A 27,611-nucleotide genomic window follows, 5' to 3' on the forward strand; every position below is an offset into this window, starting at 1 on the left:
CGCCGTGCCCATGGGGAGCTGGAGCTCCAGGCGGCACGCGGGGCTCCTTCACCTCCTCACGGCGCACGGACCGCCCTGCTCCCCCCTCCTCACCGCCCCCGGCCCGGCCCAACCCACCGCCCCTCGGCTGCGCTCCGCCCCGGGTCGGGCGGGGCCGCGCTCAGCGCTGTTGAGCAGAGCAGAGCCGAGCCGTGCCCAGCGCAGCCCGGCGACGGGGCGAACAGCGGGACGGCGAGCAGGTAGGGCTGGGGGGGAGCTGGGAACCTGGCGGGAGCGGCCCGCTTTGGGCTTTCAGCCCCCGGTACGGCGCTGAGGGGTGGTGAGCATCCGTGCGGGGTTTGCATCGTCCCAGAAGGAGCCCCTTCGGATCAACTCGGTGGGTTTTGTTCTCTGAAAGCACCAGTGAAGTCTTTCCGCCGCTTCCTTTTGCCAGGCTGTAAAGATGCGGTGCTTAATGTGCGTTTCATTAAGAAAGCGCTGAAACTTTACCCGGCTTATAAACTCTGAAGCAAAGCAAAAGCCAATGCTCACCTTCGGTATAGAGGAACGTTCTGTGTGCAGTGAATACCGGGGCTGGTTTGGAGTAAAGCTCCTCCGCTTTCTTCTGTTAAACAAAACCTCCAGCAGTCACAGCTGGCACCTCGCTGCTTTGTGGGAGGGCTCCGTGTCGTTGCAAAACGCCGTCGTTTTACTGAGCACGGCTTGGTTTCGGCTCCTTATGTTTCCTTACAGGTAAGGTTTTCTGGTTTGGTTTCCAGCTTTGTATGCATCTTGTACTTGTGGTTATGTTAATGAATTTGTCTCTGTTATGAGAATTCATGGGAATGTTGGTTTAGCTTATAGTTAACCTGGATGGAGAACATTAGCTGAAGGAGATGGCACCTGGTTGTGGTTTCTCGTCTTCATAGTGCAGGCTTTGGTGCTGGTGTCTCTCTGCTTAATTGGAGTTTCATACATTCGTTGTTTCCCTGTTTTGAAAATCATAAATCAGAACACCTACTCTGGGAGCACAGGTAATACCTCGTCCAGGGTGGCTTTGGAAATCTACAGTTCTTTAAGCTGTTACAAATAAGTGACTGTCAAATTCTGTTCACTTTTGAGAAGCCTTTTCTTGTGTATTTCCTCAGGAGCATCCAGTTTCTAAAAACCTGCCTTTGAAACAAAATAATATCTTCCTGGTGTTCACAAAGGTGTTGAAAACTGCCTAATTTATTTCCCTAATTTGCTTTGTCAAAATGTGGTTTAACTTCCTGATGTGGCATCAGCAGGATGGTAGAGAAAGGGAAGTCTGACTTTTTCTCCCATCTTATTTTTGTGCCATTCTTTTCCTGGGATGGAAACCACATGGTTTCCTCCTTCTCTTGCTCTCTTCTTCCTTAGAAGTTTTAATAGCTCAGAGTTCAGAGCTCTGGTTTCGTTCTTACCAGCTAGGACTGTAATTTTGTATACTCTTAAGGCTGGTGACACAGCCCTGCCACAGCTGAAGGCGGGCAGTGCTTGGAAATACCTCCAGTTCCCCAGCAGGATGCCCTGGGAACAGTTCCACAGTCCCAGCTGCTGGGGCACCACTGTTGCTCCATGTTGGATGTCTCTTGGTGGAAAACCTGGGCATCTCCCCTGCCTTCAGAAAAGCATCTGCAGAGCTTGTGTGCTGAGGGCCAGACTGGTTGCTGGGTCTGTAGGAGAGTGGGAGGTCACTGCCGTTCCCTGTGAAGGATTTGCAGCCATCTGTAGCACGTCTGCTGTCAGCTCAGTTTCCTGTTTACACTGCAGTTGGTTTGAGAACAGGCTCTGAAGCAGCCACGCTGACTGAGGACACTGCTTCAGCTGGAGGCTCAGAGCTCCAAGGTCCCCATGGGGAAGGAAGGCAGTTGCCCTCCTCACACGTGTTTTTTTTTCCTATAGAACACGAGCCTTGTCTGGCTGTAGACAGCGGTCACTGTACTGTAGGTTTCTGAGGGTTGTACACGTTTTGGACCTGGCACCTTCGAGACAGCAATGAACCTTTAAATGTCAGACTCAGGAAGAACATCTCTGTGGGCAGGTTACTGGAATTCCCAGCGCACCACTTTTGGAAGCACTCGGTATAGTTCACAGCCAGGACTCGCTCTATTGCTTGTGCTATGAGGCAAGATGCTTTCTGCTGTGTTCCCAGTTGTAGCCTGGCTGATGCTGTTACACGACCTGCTGTTTTCTGCAGTACTAGCGGGAAAATGGAACAAATTGGTTATTCTTAGTGCTCAAATGATTCCTGCTCCCCCTCTCCCAGGAAAGGGACTTTTATGGTAATCACAGCAGTGACACGCAAGGTTTTCACAGTGGCCTGCTGGGGTTCTTGCTCGTGTCTGTGGGATTTTCACTGTGCTTAGCTTGCATGAGGTCATGCTTGAAGAACCCTAATTGCATCAGTAGCCTCAGGAGAGACACAAGTATAAACCTTTTTTCCTCTGCCTCACCTTTCATGTCAGAAAGTTTCCATAGACAAATATATATATTTACAGAAAACTGGGGACTGACTGGCTGCTTGGTCTGAATGGAAGCCAAGCTTTTTTTACTGGACAAACAGCTTCATAATTTCTGGTAATTGCTCATATAAGGAAGTCATTTCTCCCCTGCTGCTTGGTATCCCTGGTTGACACTCATTGCCTGTGCCCACTGCAGAGCACCAGCTTGCTCTGGCACTGCCACTTCTGCTCAGCTTTCCACTCTGGAGTGCAGCTCATGGCTCCTTGTTCCTTATAGGGTTTTGACTGTTTCTGCTGATACAGCTGCAGTTTTGAGACCCTGGTTGGGAAAATGGGGAGAGAGCAACATTTTGTCTGTTGGTGCCATCAGAACAATTGTAAATGGATGAGAACAGAAAGCACCTCTAACAACAGCTACCAGCTGCAGCAAGAAGACCAATTGTCAGAGGGCAGAAAAACTTTACCAGTATTATTTAATCTTCAGGTTAATACTGAGAACTTGGGCTTGCTTCAGAAGCCTAGGATGTTCAGGGGCAAGGGCTGAGAGTTTGGCAAGTGAAGGGATTCAGCTGCATGGATTTGCAGGTTCTGGTGGGGATGCTGGGTTCAGTCGTGCACTCTGTGCTGTGGGTGCTCAGTAGAGAAGAGGTGCCATTTATTGTAATGACTAATGTGTCGTTACTGGACTTTATCCATTAATAAGTAACGTGTATTCAGCAGCAGTCAGAAAGAAAAATGTTCCATTCTAGGGAGATGTAGTTGCTAAGAAAAGCCCTTGTTCTTTGTTTCTCCTTTCCTTTCCGTTTTGCTCTGGCTTTGCCAGGTGTAAAATACAATTGTCAGCAGTTTACAGGGAAGGGGGAGTGTCAGCTTTCCTGTTGAAGAAAATATCAAGGGTCTGATTGCAAAAAAAAGGGAAACTGAAGAATGCCACACGGCTTCCACCTTCCTGTATTTCATCCTTGCAGAATTGCCTCTGCTGTGTGAGTCACTTGGTGTCTGCTGGTGTTTGCTAAACGGAGGACAGTTTTAACAAATGATTCTGCCCTTAGTCAATAGGAACACACTGATGGGACAGTATTACTCTAGGATGAAGCAGGACAAGGACATTAGGAATAAGCTAATAGTCTTAAAATTCTTAAGAGAGAGTTATTTGGAAATAGCTTAGCATGGAGTCTAAATAGCAATGCAATGAAGATCCTAAATTCATGTTCTTGCTCTTACTCAGCATCTCTTTGGCTTTCTGTTTTGGCTCTGAATGTATCACTGCACATGATAACAGGCTTGCAAGTTTGAGACTTATTTTATATAAAGCATTTTGAGATTTTCTAATAAAAAACAATCCTTAAATCAGCCACTTTTGATTAGGGTCATTGCTGGACAAAAGCTGGGTCATGTTTATGCCCAGTCTGCCCAGTGCCTCTCAAGTCTGGGAGCAGAAATCAGCTTCCAGCACCATCCAAGGACATAATCTTAACTGCTTTCTAGCTGGGTTCTGAGCATCTAAGCTGTAAGCCAGAGGAATGTGCTGCATCCAACCTGAGCTGTTCATGGCCCCTAAGCTCATAAATCCTGTGAGCAGAGAAGCCAGTGCAGGTGACTGGACAGCTGGAGCCATTCTCTACTCACAGGGAGGAAAGGGACCTCTGAATAGCTCAAGGAAATGCTCAGTGTTGATGGAATGGCTGCAGATCTGCTTCCCTAGTGCTTCCTTCACCACATGTTACGCTTGACCCTGCCAGTACTAAACACCAATAGGAGGCAAGTCATCGTCCCCAGCGGCAGATTAAACTGCTTGGCCATTGTTAAAGAGTCCAAGATTTTCCTCTCTCACCCTGGTTAAATGACTGCTTGGATGTGCAGCCAAAGTAAACATGAGCTAATAAAAAATGTAGAGATAGTAGATAGCTGTTATGGACTAAACAGTCATGCTGCAGCACAAAGATGTGTGGGTTTTGCTTGCTTGTTTTCTCCTTTAGTGTTTGAAGCTCAATTTACCTGACAATGAGGTGGTATAGATCAAGTATACCTCCTTTCTCCTGCACAGGAGAACTTTGAAGAAGAAATTGATCTCCCAGGATCCGTGTGGCAGCTCTGGAGCCCTTTCCTGTATTCTCCAACAGTACGTTTCCTTGTTGACAAGAAATACATTGTCAGTGGGTTTTTTACTTTTTCATCTACACAAAATAGCACAGCCTGTGAAGGCCATTGCTGCAAGATAACATGTTGATCAGAAGTCTGGGGTGCTGCAGAGAGGTGGGATATCTAGGTGCTATCACAGCTACTTGAACTTGTGGTAGAGAAAGAGTTTTGGAGAGGGTCAAAAAAACTCAGCGTGAAACAACCATGCAGTGATAGGGGTTGGGTTCTCCCTGTATTCCTGTGATTCCCATGGAATGCTGTATTCTTTTACAAGAGTTGAAATTAATAGCTGGACAGGTAGAATAAGTGTTTGGACACGCATCTGCTTCAAGTGCTTGGATGTTGTTAGCACACGTAATTGCTTTGTATCTGAAGCTGACTGAACTGCCCAGGTCCTTGCAGTGTAACTTGCTTTGCTTTCCTTTCTGGGGCTGGTGTGCCTGCTGCTCTACTGGGTCCTGCACTCTGATCTTCAGCCTCTTCTGGGATCAGAAGTTTGTAGAGAGAGACCAAGGGCTGAGAGTGCGATATGACATGAAAAGATTACGGGCTGCTGGGCAATAATTACCACAAATGATGCAGACAAGTCCAGATCTAGGAGCAGCTTTTTCCTCTTTCATCCCAAGCCAATCGTGGCTCAGGCTGACAGCACACCTGGAAATGAGGTAATTGAATACTCTGCCCACATTGTTCAGATTAGCTGGGGCTTGGGCACAAGCAGCACAATTGTTTTCTGTGCTCCTGGGCAACTTTTGTTCTCCTGCAGCCAGGAAGCCTTACTGCTGCAATGAGACAAGACAGGATGATTCTCTTCCTTTCTTGGGAAAGGCATTCTTAAGCCACCTGTGGTGTGACTTTCCTGAGCAATACCCTTTCCAGATGTGGAGATCTTGCTGCTATTGAAGTATGAGGCGGAAATACTTCCAGTGCTGCCTGAACATGTTATTTAGGTCAGTTGGAAGGAAGGTGGCAACATGAATCAGAGAAAGGGTTGGAAGAGGAGGAAGGTCGTTAAGTAGTGCCTTGCCATCCCCTGCCAGCACAAGATTTTTCTCTGCTGGTGCAGAAGGACGTTTAGAGATGCCGTTTGTTGTCTCTGTACTCTCTGCATACTCCTGTGACTATGAGTAAGTGGACTGGAAATGAAAGAGAAGACCTCAGACAAAAGCCTTGCCCTTATCTCTCTGCATCAGTATGTCTCTTTCCTGATGGATTAGCTAATCTCTCTCAGAGATAGACAGAGCACGGTCTCCTCTTCATTCCTCTGGAAAACAAGCTGCATCAGAATAATTGCTCTGACTTCATCCATTTGGGGTGAATGAGTCTTCAGAAGATGCTTTTATGGAGGCACAGCCATCCTATTTTTGTGGCAACTCTTGCTGGTGGAGAGCTGGCAGAAGCAGCTGGGGGGTTTCCCAGCAGGTAAGTGGCCAAAGGGGCATGAGGGGTAATGCAGAGCAAAGCTGACAGGGTGGGCTGAAGGGATGGTGGGAAACCTCCCAGAAACGTCCCATGTGAGCAGGGCTTTGCTGAGCACCTCGTTTCCCTTTCCCAGAGGAAGCAGCCTGCATTCACCCGTTGCTCTGTAGAGACCCGTAGGCTAAAACAAATTATTCTTACGCAGTAGAAAACACTGGAACCAACCTTAACTGATGAAGCAATTTGCCAGCATTTAGCCTCGAGGTCCCTAGTCCCTCAGGGCTCTCCAGTGCAATGACTTGAGCTGGTTTCCCAGAAAGATTCTCTTGGATATGTGCTGTTGGCAATGCTCTGGCTTGTTGCTGGCCTTTTATTTTTCCAAGAGCCAGCTCTTGTTAGCTTCGTTCTCACAGTATTGTTTTCTTTCTAGAAGAAGCTTTTGCTGGCTCTTCTAAGCCATCACATGGGAATTGCTTACTAGCTTAGATTTATTTTTTTTTCGTTTTGACCCAAAGCTGTGCTTCGCTCCCCTCTGTAACACTGCCAACATCATTTCCAGTCTCTTTTAAGCGTATGTTTTGCAATAATATCTAAACTCTTGGCTCCAAATAAGTGCCTTACAGAGAGATCCGTATCTTTTAACAAAGGAATTGAGAAGCTAACAGTGAGAACAAAAGCAATATCTTGAGAGCCTTTAAGCCTCTGCTGACCTTTCCCAAAGGCCTCGGCTGAGGCTCCTGCATGTAGCGAGCAGATGGCAGAAAGCAGGGTGGCCTTTGGTCGGTTTGCACGGTCCTCTGCCCCATCCCTGCATTTGCTGGAAATGTGCACTGCGTATTGTTGCCATCTGGGATCAAGTGTGCTATTCTTACGGTCTCCAGGGAGCCTTCTCCAGCAGAGCCCATCTCTGATGGAAGTCCTCTTTGGCTGACCTTGCACTTGGGCTAGTGTGGATTTTTGAGATGTGACAGCAGCATTCTTCAGAGGAAGACTTGGGAAATGTCTTGTGGCTGGGAAAGGCCAGTGGGCTGCTTGCTGGCTGAGTTCTCCAGGTATCCATCTAGGTACCTGATTTAAACCAGGCAGCAATGAGATCAATGTTAACATTTTCAAATCTTCAGGACAAACAGCCACAGCAATGCAAAGGCCCTCACCAAACCAACCTCACCAAATTGCCTTTGCTTTAGCCAGTGGGAAGACTTGGACATATAGGAAGCAAGACCAGTCAGGGAAAGTAGCAGCAGAGCTGGAAGTATTTTCTGTATCTTCTGACATTAAGAAGCTTCTCCTTGGTTTGCATCTGTGCATGAAATGGAGGCTGTCTGACCTGCAGAAATAAGGGTTAAGGTTTAGCAAATTGGCGTTTCTGGGAGTGAAGTTTCTCTAATTAGCACATTGCTCAATTTGGGTTGCAGGTGAGTTGAGAGAAAAGTTGGAGCCGCTCCATGTGTTTGTACAGGTTTGTTGGTTATTTCTGTCCTCATTTATGTCTTGCTTTGTATTGCAGTAATGTCATAGGTCTGGAGGTTGTGTATTTCAATTAAATTTGCGCAAAATGCCTTTGGGGCAGTTTCAGCTTGGGAATCTTTGTTGTTGTCCTTGTAAATGTAAAACCTGACGTACCAGACTAAAATAATGCAATCAGGATGGATTTTCTGTAAATATTTCCTAATCCCTCTGAATTGACATTCTTAAAACTTGTGCTCAGCTGCCATCTGTCGCACAGGCAGAATGAGGGATCCGAGTGGGATGAATAAGAGCCCTTGGCAGTGCTATTTACACAAGTTGGAGCTGAGCTGTGTTCAGGATGTCCTGACCTGCCCAAGTTGCTGCTCGTCCATTCGCACCAGCTGCTGCTGTGTCTGGCACAATTTCCTGCATTGCTTTTTAAAGGCTTCTATATGCAGGGACAGAGAGGGAAGAAAAAAAAGAAGACGAAACATAACAGAAGATGAGAAGATTCACATACTCCATAAAGCTCCTTTCCCAATGTTGCACGCTGTGGAGCAGCCTCTCCCTCCAAGCTCACTGCCATGTTGTTCTGAGGGTTTTACCTTTGCACAAGGGAGCCTTTTCCTGTGTGTTCTCCATCCTTAGGCAGGTTGGATGGCCAAGCTACAAGAGATGGGAAAGAATTGGGCACAGAGACCCCCATTGCTTCCTGATGGGAGGCTTCATGGGACTGCATGAAGGGTCTGCTCTTAAGAGGAGCTGAGCTGACGTGAAACAAATGGTGCTCCTGGAACTGATATACAAGCTGCCAAATGCAGAAACAAAGCAAGAGCAGAACCAAAATCCTTCCTGCCCTCTGCTCTGAGGCTCAGCTCAGCAGTTTGCTGTGGAACAGCCCTGCCCGCATGGTGATCCCTGGAGCATTTTATTGTGGGGAGGCTACATCTGTTTGTGCTGTTTCTTGTAATGTGTGCTCAGAAACCCGCATTGCTTCCAAACCCCGGTGCTCCGTGTCTGTCTGCATTGATGGATGGCCGACCACTGAACCCCCAGCATCCATTCGCCTTCTGCTCCAACCCAGCCTCACTGAAAAGTCTTGCTCCTTCCTCAGCCCTTGGAGCCCTCCAGCTGTGCTCTGCTTGGAGCCCATCCGAGGCTCTTTTTGCCACGTCTCCCAGCAGAACCAGTGGGACGATCCCAGGAGGCTCTTCTGGAAGTCTGTCCCTTTGTCCCTGGGTTCTGGGACGCCAGCCTTGTGCTTGCTGGCCCCAGGGCCTCACTCAGCCACGCTCGGAAGGGATCATAGCAGAGTTAGACCTGGCAGATGGAGGCCTGTTACCTCACCCCACAAAAATGCTTTGTTATTGAGAAAATGGAAACTGTCTGAGGTTTGGGAGCTGAATGGAGTCATTGGTGTCTGTTTTAACCACAGTTTGGTGGTGGCTGCTGAAAGTTCCCCTTGCTGAGCATTCCCTTTTCCTACACCCATAATCTTGAAGTCATCAGAGAGCTGCAGCGATTTAACCATTAGCTGAACAAACGCTGAATGCTGCTGCGTGCTCTGCAGAAACTTCACTAAAGCAGAAACTTCACTGAAGCCTCAGCATCTTCCAGCAGAAGTAAAATGAGTGGCTAATAAATAACCCTTTACAAACTGTTGCCCAGAAAGGTGATCCCTGTGAGTACGAAGCCAAATTCAACTTCCTTTTATGATCTCAGCAGTGCCCCTTGTTTACTTGATTTATTTTTAAAACGCTGCACTAAGATTAGGCAGGAGCTTTTTGGGGGGAAAAGGCACACAGACATTGGAGTTCTGTACCATGGGTATCTGAATCCCAGCTCAGAAGAGAAATTTCATCTTGTCAATGTGGGTTTTTTTAAGATTTCAATGCTGGGAACTTGGGAACATAGGAGAAAGAATACAACTAAGGGTTCAACTATTAGCAAGCTGGTTTTCCTATTGCTCTGCGTGATTCGGGTGAGTCAATACAGACCAGCTCTAACTAAACACAAGACTTGTTTGAGTTAACAGATAGCTGTGTGCGTTTGTACCACTGTAGGATCTGATACACCCTGCCAGTATTAAGCATTATTCACTAAGCACCCTAATAAAACTAAACCAAGCAGTGTTAGCTTTTTGGAAATAAAATGAACGTTTTATTTATGTGTATTTAAACTAGCAAATCTTCGTAAGCCAAATTGATGTCTTCCAGCTGCTACAGATGTTTTTTACATGACAAAATATTTTGGTGCTTAGAAAAACCTCGAATGCTGGCACCACAAGATATTAAATATTTAATTATTACACTGGAATGTAAATAGGGTCTTGATATTTAAAATCTGTTTACTCGAATTTCAAGTGCTTACTTAGAAACTCTTAAATCAACGTGCTTCTTATCTTGTTACATGGGAAGGAGAGTGACGACTTGGCATCTTCTCCAGATTTCCTTCAATGTCAACATGGGTTTTAGTTACCTGGATTTGGTTACCTGGAGAGATCATTGCAGCTGCTTCAGGCAGGGCCAGGGAGCGATGGCTGCTGTCATGGCCTCTTTCCATTTGAGATCCCTGCTTTCCGTGGGTTTGCAGTGCAACCATAAAAATCCTTTCCAGGCTGAGCTCTGGCTCCTGAAGTCTTTGGGAGATTTTTTTTAATATAAAATGCAAATAGCAGAAACAACTGGCAGTTGATTTTTCAAACTGCATCTTAGCAGCACAGAGCCCATTCTGGACGTGTGTTGTTCCTGTAGCTGTAAAGCAACCTTCTTTCTTGAATGATCCAAGCCCACAGGATTTCCCTTGTGTGAGTATGTTTGAGGTTAGGTAATTTCTCTTGCTGTTTGGATGGTGGATGTAGATCGTGCAGTTTCCTACCAGAACAGTGTATCAATAGCTCAGCCCTACAGGGGAGAAATGTTTTTTTGTTTGTTTGTTTTTTTTAAGCTCTTCTAATGAACCAAAAGAAAGGAAGCAACAATGTAAATGTCTATCTGAAAGGACAGAAATTCCTCTTTGAGGTCCACAGCTGATGGCAGGATTCCTTTGTAGTGCTTAGGATACAAGGGTGGTGAAAAAACAACGGGGAGGAGACCCCGAGCTGCCTCTGAGCACTATTGCCAGGCACTGCCCCGAGCTGCTTTTGTTGGGCTTTTGACCTCACCTTGGAATTCCACTGCCCTCAGTTAAGGAAGAAATGGTTTTAATGGCTCTTAAGACCTAACAGTCTGAACTGGGGCGTAGCTCTGTGTGCTCATGTGATAGACATTGCTGCGGTGCTGTCCTCCAGCTTCTTGCTTTGAATGCACAAAGTTGCAGTGCTGGGAGCTGCTCACAGAGACACCACATCACAGAAATCACAGGTTCACACAATGGCCAGGGTTGGAAGGGACCTCAAGGATCATGAATCTCCAACCCCCCTGCCACATGCAGGGCCACCAACCTCCAACGTTTAATGCTAAACCATGCTGCCCAAGGCCCCATCCAACCTGGCCTTGAACACCTCCAAGGACGGGGCATCCACAACCTCTCTGGGCAGCCTGTTCCAGTACCTCACCACTCTCTGGGTGAAGAATTTCCCCCTAATGTCCGACCTAAATCTTCCCTCCCTCAACTTAAAACCATTTCCCCTCGTCCTGCATCGCTCAGGTGAAAGGCCTGGAGCCCAGGTTCAGGCACAGTGCTCAGTCTGCTCACCTCAACCTTTCTCTCTCCCCTGCTTCTCACAAGGAGAGCAGTGTGGGCTCTGTTTGAACATAGGTCTGTAGCACGCATGAGTAGGCATCATGTTTTCCATGCTGCTGCGTCTCAGGAGGAGGAGGAAGCTTTTTGGTTCCATTGCTGGCCAGCAGTGTGGATCTTGGTGCCTTTTTTTAGCTCTGCCAAGCTCGCCCTGTGCCAAAAGCCTCTGAGGTGCAAATCTCAGGAGGGAGATAAATTAGCACCGTGCCCTGCAGGTGTTGTAAGGGTAAGCAGTGCTTCTGCTGGTAACAGCTGCTGGGGAACTGACCAGGCAAGAATCCTGTGAGAGGAGGAACGGGTGTCAGGTCCATGGAAACTGAGCACTCTGGTGTTTATGGTCTTGCACTGGGTCATCGTATGTGTTTGTGATGGGATGTCAGGGAGCTAAACCACCTTCCAAGCAAACTAATCTTCAGTTTGTGTCCTGGGTGAAGGTTAGTTACTAACTGCCTCTTTTCCAAGCACGTAAAGCTTTTCAAATAGAAAAGACAGCAATTAAAATTTAAAACATTTCAGTGGCTACCTTGAATTCAGTGAACGCTTTCCTACCAAGAAAACTGCTGTGATGCCTAAATCAGAGGTTTCTGGAATATGTGGAGTGTCAGAGGTACTTATTGAAGTCATTAATAGCAGAAAGAACACTGTGTTGCATGTAACTCAGCCAAGAGAACTTTTATTTCTAGTATTTCTCAACCCTGTGCAAACATCATGTAATACACAGGAAGATTAATTCTGGCCCGTTGGGCTTGTATAGCAGTCTTGGATGTGTTGCTTTTGGAGAGCCTGAGCAGCTGTATGTGGAAAATTGCAAATGCATTTCATGTTGGCAGAGGTGTTGGACCATAAGCACACACTGCATCATGCTTCATGCTCCGAAACAATGACTCAACCCAAGAGTGATGAAATACGTGCTGTCAGATCCTTGATAACTCTGAGCTTTAATTTCAGAAGGAGATGCAAAGCAGAGCTTGGAATAAGAAGGGAAAAGAACAGGCCAGGGATTTGGAACAGCTGGGCCCCAAGTGGATGGTGCTGTACAAATTGCACTGACCATTTCCAGTGGAAAGCAGTGAGCGTTGCTGTCTTCAGGAGATTGAGAAGCAATTTATATCCAACAAATTGGAACCAGGGATTCCTGCGCCCCTCATGAAAATATAGAGCAACTCAAATTGTAAGAGTCCAATTTCATGTCACAAGTAACGAAATCTGAACCCGTGCAGGAAATGCAATCCCTGTGCTGATGTCACCCTCTGGTTTATGATGTGGCTGCTTTTGTTCCTGGGTGAGCACTCCAGCGTTCTGCGAGCGAGGTGCTGACTTACAGGAGAGTCTCTTGCTCTGCACCTGCAGTGAGTGCCTGCACCGTGAGTCAGTGGGAGCCTCCCTAACTCATCCCCAGGCTCTGCACAGATCCTTCACTGCCACGATGCAAGGTAACAACAGCCCGGAGGTTTGGGTTCCCAGCTCTGCCAGCTTGGGACACGTTGTCTGTGGATAGATTGGTTTTTGGTCTGACTCATGAGGAGAGCAGAGGGAGGGTTGTAGGGTGCTGATGTTTTCTTGCTGCAGTGAAGCCTGAAGTGCAGGAGCATGCAGACAGCCCTGGGAGCTCTGCAACTCTTGGCAGAGAGCAGCTTGCTGTTGCTTCCTTCAGGGAAAGAGTTTGGAGCATCTCCTCTGCAGCAGAGAAATGGGGCATTGCTTTGCATCTTCTGTTTCATGGGCTGAAACATCAGCTCTTCTTGGTCTTTGTGTGGAAGCCTTGGATGTCTGCCTTTCTTTTTTATCTGTTTCACGTGGGTCTCCTTGTAAATCTCAAATTTAAGCAAGATGATGAGGATCTGTGAATGAGCCCTAAGTCTGGACCGAGGGCTGATTAGTGTTGCTCTTTCTTATCTGTGTGTGTTTGCTCAGCAAAGGAGTGCTTTTCAGCTGTTGTTGAGTTTCTGGGCAGTCAGCACATGTGCTTTGTGCCATGTGCCAGCAGCAGGGCATGGGGCTGCAGCACAGCTGTGGGGTGGGCTCCTCCACACACTGGGAACTCCATGTTTACTGTGTGAGTGATGCAGAGGCATTTACACTTCATTTTGTGAGTGTTTGTGACCATTTATAATAGCTGCTTCCACTGCATCTTTTGGACGTGGCGAGTTTTCGCTTTCAGAAGTGCCACCAAAGTCTTCACATCTCAGCATATGGCAGAAACTGGAAAGCATGTGGCTTCCTGCAAATTCATCTGTAGTGTTTGCAGTGGGTTATTTCTAAGAGGTTTTGTGTAGAGCTTAATAATCACAACTTCTACAGCTGGAAACGTGCAGTGCTTCAGATTAATTTTAAAAGATCTCCATGAGAAGTGCTTTATGAAGGAGACCAGTTGATGACCAGGTTGCTTAGCAATAAGATCATTAGCTGTAGAAGATTGAAACTTATTTCGTGTCTACGCTGGCAGGAGAGTGGCTCCAGGAGGCCTCCCTCTTCCCATGCCATGTCCTTCTCAGCTTGGCTCGCCGTCCTTGGGAGCGCTGCCTTTTTCGGGATGGCTGCAGCTGGCACATGCAGCATCTCCCAGGCAACAGAGGATCTTAGTTGTGTTTCGGACCACAGGCGAGCGGTTCTTGGGATGGTAACCTGAGACAATCTGCCTCTGCCAGGATTCAGTCCTTCCCCAGATTTAGAAGTGTTCACATGCTGTGGGTTACAAAGCTGTAATTGCCTTTGCTTGCGAGGGACACAGCAGCTGTAAGAAGTGCGGCAGGCGGGACTGCAGGCTGCAGAAGTGAGGGCAGAGGCAAAGAGGCCCCTGGCTGGCGATCAGACAGCGAGAAGGCAGCTGCGTGGCATGCGAGTGGCAGTGCAGCATCTCCCTTATCACATTGGCTTTTGCTTTGCTCTGCTGGTTTTGTGTGCAGGTGCAGTGCCATCCGCCTGCCTCAGCATCGCTGTTGTGTGCAGGAGGCAACTATGAATGCTCAGAGCAGGGAGACAAGGAATTGACTCGAAGAGAACATGTTGACCAAATCTGGTGGGGTGGGGGGGGGGGGGTGGGGGGGAAACAAACCAATCCCTTTGCCCTTGAAGCAATAGGCGCGTGTTAAATAAGATGTGCCTGTTCTGGATGTCTTTTCCTGCTCCTGTAGATCAAATTTACTCTGTGTATTAAAAGAACATCAACAACAAAACTAAAGTTGAGTGGATCCTCAATCAACAAAAGAGCTGCCAGGCTCTCAGATGAAGGTGATTAACAAGGGATGGGCTCAGACCACTCAGAACTGCTTTTCAGCATAGGTGCACAAAGCATTCACGTGGCTGCATCTGTCCCTTGCAGCCTGCCAATGTGGACACAAGCTTAGAGGCAAGCTTGAAGCTCCCGTGCAAAACAGAAACATAATCTTTTTATTCAGGGACTACAAAACACTTTGTAAAGAGAAATTTAAATTATTCATCGCTTCTGAACTAAGAGCGGCTTCATCCTCAGTGTAAGAAAACAGCTGAAGGAAACAAAAACTACAGCACAGAGCTGGAATTGTAAGAGAACATTAGGGAAATAAAGCAGAATGCCTTTGTTTTGCAGTGATGTCCGTACCGAGATGCACAGCCCCCAAAGCAAGCACCTCGAGCAGCCTGATTCTTTTTTTCTGCATGGAAGATGTGATGTCTGTTTGTATTGCAAGATCTTTGTGTACTGGGTAGATCTAAGACAAAGGTAAATTGGCCTCAGCGTGCAGTTAGTCATTTCCTGTCATGCTTTCATGTTTGAGTTGTAGTGTACTGGGTTTGACCTTTATTTCTTGGGGCAAAGAGATTTTGAAACATTACTGCTGCAGCCCTTGTCCTGTGCAGTTGGATAAGCAGTTAGGCATCTACATGGCCATGGCCCAAGTCAGCTGGGTTTTATGGGCATCAATCAGTTCAGTCCCAAACTAAATGTTCTCTGCTCGATGATTATCCTCCCATGGGCTCGGTCCTTGGGACTCCCTTTTTGTTCTTGTCACAGCCAGGGTGCTGTATGGATCTCACTGTGTTTCTGCCCTTAGGAGATGTAGGACAGCCTGTGCTCTGCCGCAGAGTTCTGCTGAGTTTGAGGCATGAATGTGGGTTGGTTGGTTTGTTGGTCTTTTTGTGGGTGCATATTTGATATACATTTGTTCAGTGGAGAACGCTGCCTCCATACAGGTGACCTGCTGTGATCCTGATGGGCTGGGATGGGGCTGCAGCAAATGGAAGAAGAAAGGCATGTGCTACAACAGCAAGGTCACACGAAGCCCTCAAACACCACTTTGCAGTTTCATGTGCATTTATATATACTCTCTTTATGACTTTCTAGTTGAACCCTCATCCAGTTACGATCCCCCACCACCTTTTCTTGTCCATCACTTTGTAACGACAAGGGCAAAGGAGGCTTACTGATAGATTAATCCACCTCTAAGCAACAGGCACTTTCCAGATTAGCTCCTGCCTGGACCTGGTATGAAACCTGGGGCCTGGAGGCCAGCTGCTGCCCGTTAATTTGTTTTGATGACTATCTTTAGGGTTTGTTTGTGTTCTTGCATAACTGTTTGTTGCCAGTAGGACAGCGGTAAGCGTATGGTCTGCTCAGTGCATCTGAAAGGTTTATTCAGCCCTGCACAATAAATATATTCCTTATTCTTGCCTAATTTTCTAGTTGAAAAAAGGAAGAAAAAAAAAAGGGAAAGTAAAGAAGAGAAGCAGGAAGGGATTGTGAATGTTCCTGTGCTGGGAGTTCAGTGGGAGATGATGAAGCCAACTCCAGGAGCAGTGCTATGGCTGAGCCCCACAGTGCCTTCAGCAAGGCAAGTCTTAAGACTGCATATGCTCTCAGCATGCATGTTTTTGGTATCCCTGTTCCCATAATGGAGTGGGAGAATACCCTTCTTTCAAATGGCATTCAGAAAGCAGTTGCATGTTTGATTCTTACTCCTTTTTCAGGCTTTTTTTAAGCATCCAGCAGTCGCTGCCCCAAGCAGTGAATCCCCACTCCTCTCATCACGCCGAAGCTCCCGTGCTCAGTCACGCTCCTTGAAACTTGGCTCCAGTGTCTTTCTTCCTATTATGGTCACCCTGGCCATGTCTGCAGCTGCTGCCCTGGAACCAGTACCAGCTCCAGCAGCAGTCCTTGTTGCAAGCTGCTGCCAGTGGGGGCTCCCCTGGCTCAGTCGGTGTGGCACAGGGTCAGGTACCTGCCGTGGGGAGCTTGGGCCATGCTCTCTCCTCTCCCAAACCTCTTCAGAGACCAGTAAGAATCTCCTCTGGCACATTTCGAAGCCCCACGTTCCCTGACCATCTGGTAAATGAGACTTCATTTCACTGGGGAGAAGTTTCTGATGTGTTTGGATCTAACTGCTTTGCTTTTGGACTTCCTCCTCGAGTTAAGTGGTCGGTTTGAATCATGGGGGTCCAAGCAGACCAAGTGGTTTCAATTCCTGACTTCCTGTTGCATGCACAGAATTTGCTTACTCTGTATACATTTTAAGTAAGATTAACAGCTGATCTCTTGAACAAACGTTGGGTTTCCATGCCAGCAGAATGACATGGGGCTCTTGTTCCAAGTTCACAGCTCTGCTTTCCATTCAAGGCAGGATTTGTTCAGAACCTGAAATAATCCTTACAGATGTTTAGTGTTGCAGGTCTTAACTCTGAAATTGTCTCCTTTCTCCCTGGGCAGAGTTTCATTTTCTGGTTGCATAGGAGGGACTTATACCTCTTCTTTCAACCCAGTCAGGATTCACTTTCCCTAAGGGAAGTAAGCCTGCAGCAAGAACTGAGTGGGCTATTGCCTTTCTCCTTGTCTGCCTGAGCTCTGCTGTCCCTTTTGGAAGGTGGGGACAGGCAGTGAGGACGAGCATCCAGGGGAAGCCTGCATTTCTCACTTGAATGGATCTTGTGTTTCTCTGCTTCCAAACACTGGCTTTCGTGCTCAGCCCTGGAGATGCTTCCTCCTGTAGCTGAAGTCACTGGACCTGCTCAGATAAGAAAGGGACAGAAGCTTGAAGACAAATGTGGAATGAGGTCCTGACTGCAAGCAATTACAAGCTGAGTCTCGGATGGGCCATCCTGCCTGCTTTTCCACAGTGGTGTGGAAAGTTGGATTCCCTTGCAGAGTGGCCTCATTAAAAAGAGGTTCTTTCTGTAGAGGACAAATGTCACAGTGTGTACAAACACTGGCTCAGAACTTTGTGCCATTACCTTGTATGGGGATGCTGCTTTGTGAGAGCCTGGCTTAGCAGCAGCAGGTTTTCCATTCATGTTGGAAAAGTTTTATGTTTCCTTATCTTTAGTGGAAGAATGAGGAATTTATTACCAGAGGGTGAAGGTCTATGAACTCAGTAGTGCTGTGAGACCAGAACAGTATCTTGGAGTGGCTCAGAACTCTGCACGTCCTGACTGCCCCACCGTGTCCCTGTGGGCAGAGCAGCTTTTGGGGCACGGAGGACTCCTGCCAACCTGTCCAGGTCTGCAAGCACATAAAGGATGAGGCTGTTTCCATCTGCACACTCTGAATTCTGCATGCAGTCTCTCAAAGTGTGTTGGCTTTCCTGGATAATCTGGCTCATTACATATAGTAGTCCAAAAAATTAATCTCCACTAGGAAATAATTTGTTTTCCAGATCTTCTGAAGTGTATCTTGTCTAGCAGAATTCAGTGGGTACTTAGGTCATGCATTTTGCTTCCAGAATCAGCGCTGCTGATTCTGATGCAAGAAGGCATAAAAGGAGAGTCCTGGCCTTGTAGAGATGGGGCTGAGCTCCTTCAAGCTGTGTCTCTTCTCCTCCTCCTCCTCCATGGAGTGATGCTGTCGTGGAAAATAAATAACAGCATACATAGTGTGCTGTGTCACTATGTGTAAACTGATGAGGATGCCTCCTTTCTGCTGGTTGGGGCACCTCTTGTTGCATTCACCAGTGTGGGGCTTTCTCTCTGTCAGCATGTGAGATTCTCTGGGTAAGATCTGACCTTACGTGGGACAGCTGAGTCTCTCATATAAAAGCTGCTGGGAGCAGCGGGTTCTGGTTTTGCACTCTGAGGTCTTTTCTGAGCACCAGGAAACCCTCAGATTACCATTCAAAGGGTGTATTAAAATTATGCACAGCCTCAGCTGCCTTTATTCCTTGTCAGATGCTTTAACAATTCTTGCTGCTTCTTTCTCTCGTAGCTTCGAGAAGCTGCCTGCTGTGCTGAGCAAAATTCAGTTCTGCTGGCACAGATCTCATGGCAGTGCAGGGTGTTTCCTCACAGCTGTGGCAGCCATCTCAATGGATGCATTGCACAGCTCCAGGCCAGCAGTCAGTCTCCCTGTGCCTGGAGAAGCAACGGTGCCGCAGGTTTTTGGATGCCTGCAAACCATGGCACAGCACCAGTAGTGCAGGTGGGCTGTGCTCACACCCCGCTGCTCCAGGTATCCGCTGCCTCTTCCAGGCTGCCCTTTTGTGGAGCTGGGAGGTGTAGCTGTGAGCAGGATGTGACTCAGGGGTGCTTGGAGCAGGCGGGGCCCTGTGCAGGCAGGATCCAGCTGGCGAAATGCCTGGCACCCTCTTGGCTCCCCCACTTCTCACCTGAAGGCAGATCCAGCAGCAGCACGGATGCTGGACTGCTGGCCCAGGCCTGCAGCTCACAAGTTTGGGACCATGGGGGCAAGAGCCATCCCCACATGGCCCAGAGGTGGTGTAGGGGAAGGGGATGGCTCTCAGTCCACAGCCTCGTGCAGGGGCCAGCGCTGCTCCCCTGAGTGAGCAGCTGGTTTCCCTTTTAGGGTTGGACGAGAGGCAGAAACAATGTCACGCGGATTCCAGCACCTATAATGGTTCTGGAAAGCCAAGGGGAACAAAGAGCGTTCTCCTCTGTTGACCTCAAAGCATGCTGAAGACCATCTTCCAAAGCTGCCTCGCCAGGAGGTTTCATCCTTACATGGGAGCCCGTCCTGCAGTGCTGCACTGTGCCCACCGCGTGCCTGTAGGTGTGAAGTGCGAGCGCCAGGGCGAGGAGAGGCAGGAACCCAACACATAAAGGCAGCTCTATTCCTGTGTCCTGGGAAGATTAAGTGTTTCCCTGGGAATAGCCTTGTTGGATTGCCTGGTGGAGCAGCTGGTTGTGACCTGACAACGAGCAACAAACGCATATGGAGTTACACAGGACTGTAGGTTCACTGTGTGTGTGAGAGACCTCGTGTAGCCCGAATTGCATCCAAAAGCGATTAAACTCTCAAGTGATTGCATGCAGCAGAAAGTCTGGCCCCGGACCTATTCTTTGCATAACAGTTCAAGACACTATAATGAATGTAACGATCTCCTGGGGTTGTTGCTAAGCCCTCTGAGGTGTTGCTGTGCACAATGACACCGGCGTGGTGTTATGTGCCTGGTACTCTCTAATTAGAAAGCAGCCTCTGCTGCGCGTCCTTGGCGAACCGCTGACCTTTCCCATACGTGCAGCTATTCTGAGCTCTGTTCCAGACTGATCAGGTTTGCATCCCGGAACACTTTAAATATTGTTTGCAAGGGGAGCTCTTGTTGCCAAAGCTGTTTGTTCTTGGGCGCAGGCGAGAAACTGAGCTTCCTTTCTTCCATGAGCACTACTCTGTCAAGCAGAAGGATTGGGTGGGCAGCTGGCAAGCAGGGAGCTGCTGTTATTTCTGCCCTCGGACAGCTGCAAGAGTGCCCCAGGTCTGGCAGCCTTCATCCTGACATGGGCGAGTGGGTGAATGCTCTTTGCAACTGGAATCCTATCAGGTTGGAGCAACACCTTGGCTGTTGTCTGGAGGCGTTGCTGACACCAGCCTAGATCACAACTGGTGTTTACAGGGTGGTGCAGAGTGCAGAGTATCAGCACATGCTGATTAGCATGCATGATGACTACCCAAAAGTCAATTTAAAGGGTCCTGAAGCCAGGACACATTTTTAATACATTTTCAAACTCCACTTCTTGTCTTCACGAATTGATCCCAGATCCTCATTGCAATCACAGTAAGAATTGGGTACTTTTGACCTATTCCTTCGCTGTGTTTCTTTTGTCTCCCCTTTCTCTGGGCTGTGACCTTGGTGCCACATCCGTGGATGAAGATGTGGAGTTTGCTGTGGTGCTGTGCAGGGTTTGTCACTGCTGCACAACGCTGTATGCACGACCAGAACAAAGAGAGCAAACAGATCACTTCCCTGCAGCTTATCTAAGTCAAATAACTCTGAGTAAACTTCCTGGGCCTGGGTTTTATTCTCTGCAAAAGGCAGCACAGCGCCTGATCCTGTGTGCTCTCGCAGCAACCTCAGCCATGTGATGCTTGGCTCTGCTGACCCCACACCCCCCAGCTAGGACCAACGGAAGCACGCTACATCTGGGGAGAATCTGCTGAAAGCAGAACTGCCCCAGGGAAGCAGCGCTTTGCTTCCAGTGCACCCAGCTCTCCCAGTCTTCATTTTGAGGGCTTTGGCACACCAGCACAGTTCCAGCCCCTTGCGAGCAGGGTGGGTATTGTACTGGCACGGTACGATTTGGGGCATTGCTTTTGAGCAGAACTTGGAATATCATTTTCAGAGGGTTTCTATGGGTTTTGTTCCCTGTTCCATGCACTCCTGCAGCACCACCCACCTCACTGTCCTTAGCAAAATGCTGTGACTTGCTTTGTGTCTGGGGACAAGGAGGGACAGGCTCCGGGCTGGGGTCAGCAGCGCTCAGGGACTGAATGCGTCTCACCAGCAGAAGCCAAGGCTTCTCCCATCGTGCTTTTTTTTTCCGTCTCTCGTGTTTCCTGATGTTCTCTGACCCCATATTTTAGGACCACAGAGATAGCACAGCCCATTGAGCAAACAGAGTAGCTCCAAGCCCTGGCAGTATCATGGTTCGAGGCCCTTTTATTACAGACACACCTTGGAAAGTTCTGTACAGCAGGGCTGGGAGGAGAAGAGTGGTAATTTCATTTTCTGTCTTCACCAGAGGGAAAGGTCCCAGGTAGCTGCGGCAGTTGAAGGCAAGCAGGGTGGCAGGGGGGAGCGATGGGGGTGCGGGAGCTGCTCCTTGCGTGGGCATCACAAAGAGAAGGTGCTTGGGGACAGAGCTGTGGCAGCAAGGGGAGCACTGGCACAAGCACCCACTTGGCTCTTTTGAACAAAGCTCCATCCCAGTGCCAAGCTGGGAGCTGTGAGGCAGAGCAATGGCCCTGAGCTGCTGGTGGGGATGAAGCCATCCCCCGGGGGCAGGCGGCAGTCGGGTAATGAGCATCTGAATGGGGACTTTTTTCCCCATCCGCTGGTCACGTAGCCATGTGGGAACGCTGGATTTATTCCCCAGCAGTGCTATCAGCACATACCAGGCTTCACAACAGCTGGGAGCCATGGAGCTTGACCAAGAATAGCACTGGGGAACTCACTGCCTGACTCAGAGCTGTCTGGAGCAGATCCTGCCTTGCACCAGTGGATTGTTGCTGCCCCAGGGGGGAACTTTGGGGCAGCAGGCACAAAGTGGGGGGCTGCCGGTCCCCATGGGCACTGGGTTGGGGATGGAGCTGTGTGGCTCCTCCTGGGGCAAGTGGGATCCTGGAGGGAGCTGCAGTGCATGGCTGTGTCATGACTGCTCAGATGTAATTGCATGGGCTTGTCTGCACTTGACAGCAAGCTGGTATTACAGAAGGGTGTGAATTTGCAAGCGGAGAATTCCATATTTAGGAATAACCAGGTTCAACCAAACAGCAGGAAGATACTCTCATTCTGGAATTAATGTTCCAAAGAAAGCACCCGAGTTCTGCATCCTGCCTGCCTGCAGGAAGACGGGGCAAGGAACGATGTCAGATCTGCATGCAAACTCCAAACACCTCTCTTGTTTGTAAAATACATGCCCTCCCCTCTGCTTGCTCCCTGAAAAGAATTTGTAGCTGGAGCAACAACATATGCGTGGAGCAACACGTGCAAGGAGGGTTGGTGGGATATGACTGCAGCCGGGTGCAGCTTGAGGTGCCCGATTCCAGCTCCCCTGCTGAGCAGCTGCTTTAAAGTCCTGGAGCTGTTCCAGCTCTGAATGCTGCAGCTCGATGGGGCAGCAGCAGCCCGGGGCCATGTGCAGGGGCCCTGCCCTTGGGGGGCTGATTAGGGATCTCTGAAGGAGGCTCGTGGCGGCTGTCCCTGCTGGTGTCTGGCTATGGTATAGCAGTAGGTGCATGCATGCACACAGTGCTTGTGGGCCTGCTCTGGGTGCTAAGTCAAAACTTCCCATGTGGAAAAACATTCTTTTTTGATCCTCATTTACCCTTTGTTTCCCAGCAAGGAGCCAAACAGTGCAGAGCTCCCTGTGCATGCATCTGTATTTCTCTGAGCGTCTGCGTGCTCGTGTGGTTGGATCCATCCCAGCTGTCTGCAGATTTGGGGAGGGTGTTCAGGTGCAGGAGCTCAGTTCCCATTCTTGTCCTTGTGTCCCGGGGACACCGAGCACTGCAGGCACATCCCAGGCAGTGCAAAGCAACTCTGAGTGAGTGCCCTGCTGCTCTCTTAGCAGGTGAAGGTGGCCCTCAGACCGGCACCATGACCGAGTGCTTCGACTGCGACAACTGCAAGGAGTCCTTGTATGGGCGCAAGTACATCCAGATGGACAATGGCCCCTACTGCATCCCCTGCTACGATGCCCACTTTGCCAATACATGTGATGAGTGCAAGGAGCTGATCGGCCACGACTGCAGGGTGAGTATGGGAACGTGCCGGGCAGTGCAGTCCATAGGTGCCCATCCCCATCTCATCCTACTGTCCTCCCCAGGAGCTGTACTATGAGGATCGCCACTACCACGAGCACTGCTTCCGCTGCTTCCGCTGTGACCGCTCGCTGGCTGACGAACCCTTCACCTGCCAGGACGAGGAGCTGCTGTGCAATGACTGCTACTGCAATGAGTTCTCCTCCAAGTGCATCGCCTGTGAGAAGACAGTCATGCCAGGTGGGAGCTGGTGGGCACTGTGGTTTGCTCCCAGTCCCACTGCATTGGAGCTACAGGGTCCAATGCCAGGGCAGCAAGCGAGAGCTGAATTTCTGCCCTCCCGCTGCTCCTTCACTGCACGGTGTGGGTTGGGCACAGTCTGGTGAGACAACAGGCTGTGATGAGCACAGCCCTGACTGTGTCTGTTTCCCTTTCTTGTGGGGAAGTGAGCTGAGGAGGAGAAAACAAAGGGTTTCCTGGGCATTTTCTGGTATGTGCTGACAAAAAGGGAAGGAGTGGTTGAAGGCATGTGAGTGGCTCTGGAGATAGCCTGAGGCAAAGGAGTGCCTTCACTTGGCCATTCTGGCATTCTGCAGATATGGGTTACAACAGATTGCTCTGCAGTGGCCATATTGGTGCCAGAGAAGTGTTGCTACAGCCCCCACTCGTGGCTGCTGCTGCTCCTGGGGCTCTCCCCCAGCTGCCCACACGGCCCCACTCACACACCACTCTGTTGTGTTGGGCAGGAGCCTGCATTGCCCTGCACAATCTCCATGTCCTGTGTGAGCATACGTGCTCCCTACTGTCCCTCTGAGCACAGCTCTTCTTGCAGGATCCCGCAAGCTGGAGTACAATGGACAAACCTGGCATGAGCACTGTTTCATATGCAGCAGCTGCCAGCAGCCCATCGGGTCACGATCCTTCATCCCAGACAAGAAGGATTATTACTGTGTCCCTTGTTACGAGAGCAAGTTTGCTCCTCGCTGCACTCGCTGCAAAAAGGTATGTCTACCATGGCAGGCTGAGCTGTGGTCCTGTGCTGGGGGATCGTGCTTCCAAAGCAGGGGGTTCTGTTGGCTCAGGAAAGGACAGGGTGCCCCTGCACAACCCAGCCCTGCCACAGTCAGTGGCTGCTCTGCTCTAGCAGTGCTAGGGATGAGCAGACTGTGTACCAGCTCTTTCCACACCCTATCAGAGAATGATTCGGGTGCCAGCACCCTGGCTGATGGCTGCTCAGGTGTGGCACTGCCCCTGTGTCACATGTGTGCTCTCTCTTCTCACAGACCCTGACCAAGGGAGGAGTGACCTACCGGGACGAGCCGTGGCACAAGGAGTGTTTTGTCTGCACAGGCTGCATGACCCCCCTGGCTGGCCAGCAGTTCACCTCCCAGGATGACAACCCCTACTGCATCAAGTGCTTTGGGAACCTCTATGCCAAGAAGTGCAGTGCCTGCACAAAGCCCATCACAGGTGAGCAGGACGGCCCTAGGAACAGTGCGCTTCCTCCTGGCAGGCCGTGGTTTGGAGATGAACCAAGACCTCTGGCTGTGCAAACAGCTTGTCCAAATGGCTCCCGAGGGTTTTAATGCTGTACTCTGTCCCTCCCACAGGCTTCGGTGGTGGTAAATATATCTCCTTTGAGGATCGTCACTGGCACCATAACTGCTTTAACTGTGCCCGCTGTGACACCTCGCTGGTCGGGAAAGGCTTTATCCCTGACAATGATGAGATCCTGTGCCGCGACTGCAGCAACGACCTATGAGCCTTGGAGGACACTGTGGGGCAGGGGCTTTCTCTATTCTTCACAGTCTTTGTGCCAGTTAGCCCTGGCAGCATTGCAGGGGCAGGGCACAAAGCATAGGAGATGAGGGCTGACCCCTAACCACTGTGTGTTCAGGAGGTTCCCGTGCCCCTCCTTGAAGGCTAGAGTATGCTACACTGTGGCTCTGTGCAGAGCCAAAGCTAAATAAAGTTGAAAAGGAGCTTCAAGATCCCCATTATTTACTCTTTCCTTTTGCTTACTGTCTGACTGGGCATGAGCTGAGCAAAGGGCAGCAGCAGCAGCTTCAGTGCAGGGCTGCTGGATCTGCATGCTGGCAGCACGCATTCGCTCCCCTGGGCACGGTGCTCATCCTTCTTCTTTTTTCCCTGCTCTGCGTGCTGCAGGGCAGCAACTCCTGCTCTGGTCTTGGCGGTGTTCACAGTGGATGGCTTTGCAGCCCAGCATTGCACAACCTGTGCATGTGGGGCTCTCTGCTCTATTCGGTAGGCTTGGGGACACCAGGCTGGAGCGGGAGCACGTGTCACCACCATGGGATTCCTGCAGCCACTCTGCCACCTATGTGCTGCACCCTTTGCTCAGCGTGGCTCTGCGACAGAGCTCAGGCACTTGCAGGGCTGTAGCGCTGCCCCAAAAACCCCCTGCCTGTCCTTAACTGTTAACAACGAGGGGTCTAAAGGCTCACACGAGCCTTGCCCAGTGGCTTGGCTGGCCCTGCCCCCCCAGAGCTCCTCTGCAGAGGGAGCTTGTGCTTCTGCCTAGTCTGCATCCCCCTTGCTTCGCCCTGCATGGGGCCCTTCCCCCAGCCCTGCTTTCCTGCTTAACCCGTGCTTCTCTGAAGGCATCTTCTTGTGATGTTTATTCGTTTTTGGTTTTGTTTTGTTTCTTTTTTCCTTTTTTTGTATTCTTTTGTCATGATTATCTGTTATTCTGTAACCAGCTGTGGGATGAAGGGACTCTCCTGCCTGCCCAGGATTCAGTAGGAGCAGAAAAAATTATGCATGTTGAAGTGTTATTAACTCTGTATTCAGATCCTGCTTGAACCCTCGTTTGAAAGCTTTGATGCAGGCAAATCAGAGTTTGTGTGTTTGCTATTCTGAGGCGCTTGGAGCAGTCTCTAGAAGGAAGTGTCCTGAATGTCAGCCCCTTGTATGTTTCCTAAGGCTTTATATAATAAACTGTTTTAGTGACACTCATTCCCGTGTGTTTCTCAAGCAGCAGGCACAGGGCAGTACTGCAGTTCCATGCTCAGCCCTGTCCCCATTTCTATCCCCATATAGGAGTGGGGCTGATCCCCACCACACTCCTTCCTCCTCTTTCCCAACCCCACCAGCTGTACAGGCTGAGGGCAGGGGAATGGCAGCTCCCTCTCCCTCCAGCGGCTGCCTGTCTGTCCGTGCCCACTGTCAGCCTGCAGCACCAGAGCAGTGATGCTTTCTGGCTGATCACAGCCCTGCCACAGCTCTGGGTACTGCCTTGCACCCCACTGCACACAGCAGCTTCCCCATGCTGCGCCCCACGCTCTGAGCTGTGGGGAGCTTTGCTGGGGATGTGGCTGCAGGCTCCTCCTGGCAGTCTGCCCCACAGCACTGAGTGCTTGTTACTCACTTTTATCAGCTGGGGAGCCAGTTGTTCCCCTAACATCTGAAACTGTTTTCCGCAGATTCCTTTACATTTACTAACAGCTGCCACGGCTTCCTGCAGGCTCGCCAGCCCCCGCACCCCACGGGTGCTGCTGCAGCAGGACCACGATGCTGGCTCTGCGCCTGCACACTCCTGGATCAGCTCCCGCAAAAACTATGGTTTTGTTGCTTTTTTCTTTTCTTTTCTTTTTCATGTAAGACTTTTGCTGCTTGTGACCTGTGCCAGGCTCTGGTTTTGCTGCTGTTTGGCCTCAAACAAGGAGCGAGCAGCTCAGGCCCTGGAGGTTTCTGGCTGAGCCTGTCCTGCAGCAGCAGCACCACCAGCCCTTGTTTCTGCAGCGCTGTTTCCAGGGATTAACCACAAAAGGTTTCTGTACAAAGGGCCCCCGGGCTCCTCTTTTGCTCAGCCTCAAGAGCCTCACGTTTTTAGCCAAAAAAGGAAATGACCCAGCTGCACGTAGCGCTGGAACATCTGGATTTTATCCCTGTCATGAATGGGTCATGGCTGCGCGCGGCCCCGTGCCTGATTTACGGGAGGGGGAGGGTGATGTCATGCACAAACCTCCCCTGGGCTCCCGGAGCACGGTCTGAAGCAGGCACGGAAATACTCCTCAGCACGCAGCCTGGGCCCTCGCTGGGAGCCCAGCATTAACCAGACACTGAGCTCAGCTCTCCTGGGGAAAAGTCAGCCCATAGGGGGACACGGTGGCTCCTGCCACATGCTTTTTGGGCTCGCTGTGGGCACCCCACTCTGCCCTGTGGATGAGGGCTCTCTCTCCTTCCAGGCAGACTTTTCAGCTCCCTGCTGGCGGTCACCCATTTCTCAGCTGCATGCTTGTACATGCAGCAGCATCGGGTCAAGGCTCCAGCACAGCCTCTCCTGAGCTCCTTAACCCAGCATGGACCTGTCCCAGCCGCTCCTGCAGCCCTGCAGGGATGGGTCTGGAGGCCAGGTGCTGCTGGAGGCCGAGACTTGACCCTGTGTGTGGTAACAAGCCCAGGACCACTACTGTCCATTCTGCCTGGGGTAATGGGGAACCTGAGTTGAAGAACTTTCTCCTTTGCCTCCGTTGCATAAGGTTAGGAAGGTGGCTGAGCCCTGCAAGCATCCTGCATGCTCCTCCTGGTGTGATCCCTTCTTCCAGGCCCCCAGCAAAGGTCCAGGAAGGTGGGGAGAACTCGCAGAGCCACCTTTATTCCTGTTGCCCCACCTCTCCTGGTGGGAAAACTGTCCCCCATCTGCCCCAAGCACTATGGCTGCTCCCACATTGCCTTCCCAGCCCTGCACAGCCCAG

The 27,611-nt window shown here is 49.9% G+C and overlaps 1 protein-coding gene across 5 annotated transcripts; it reads left to right on the forward strand.

Annotated features, from left to right (window-relative positions):
• The first annotated feature begins 111 nt into the window (after positions 1-111).
• FHL3 (four and a half LIM domains 3) lies at positions 112-25,863 on the forward strand. 5 transcript variants are annotated; one of them, XM_048968899.1, is made up of 7 exons: positions 158-239; positions 434-732; positions 22,701-22,885; positions 22,959-23,133; positions 23,726-23,895; positions 24,177-24,363; positions 24,504-25,863. In XM_048968899.1, exons 3-7 carry the CDS (start codon positions 22,730-22,732, stop codon positions 24,653-24,655), a joined length of 840 nt encoding a protein of 279 aa, XP_048824856.1. In that variant the 5' UTR covers positions 158-239; positions 434-732; positions 22,701-22,729; the 3' UTR covers positions 24,656-25,863. The 5 variants fall into 5 exon arrangements, with proteins under 5 accessions (XP_048824853.1, XP_048824854.1, XP_048824856.1 ...); XM_048968896.1 differs by lacking the exon at positions 434-732 and having other exon boundaries at positions 112-239; XM_048968897.1 differs by lacking the exon at positions 434-732 and having other exon boundaries at positions 144-239; positions 22,704-22,885.
• The last annotated feature ends 1,748 nt before the right edge of the window (positions 25,864-27,611 follow it).

This window comes from Lagopus muta, chromosome 23, assembly GCF_023343835.1.
Source record: "Lagopus muta isolate bLagMut1 chromosome 23, bLagMut1 primary, whole genome shotgun sequence".
NCBI classification, from domain to species: domain Eukaryota; kingdom Metazoa; phylum Chordata; class Aves; order Galliformes; family Phasianidae; genus Lagopus; species Lagopus muta.

Bases quoted from the DNA above. Each gene is read 5' to 3' on its own strand.
- FHL3 (XM_048968898.1), top strand. The intron at 23,134-23,725 runs GTGGGAGCTGGT...CTCTTCTTGCAG, and splicing joins TGAGAAGACAGTCATGCCAG to GATCCCGCAAGCTGGAGTAC. The intron at 23,896-24,176 runs GTATGTCTACCA...CTCTTCTCACAG, and splicing joins GCTGCACTCGCTGCAAAAAG to ACCCTGACCAAGGGAGGAGT.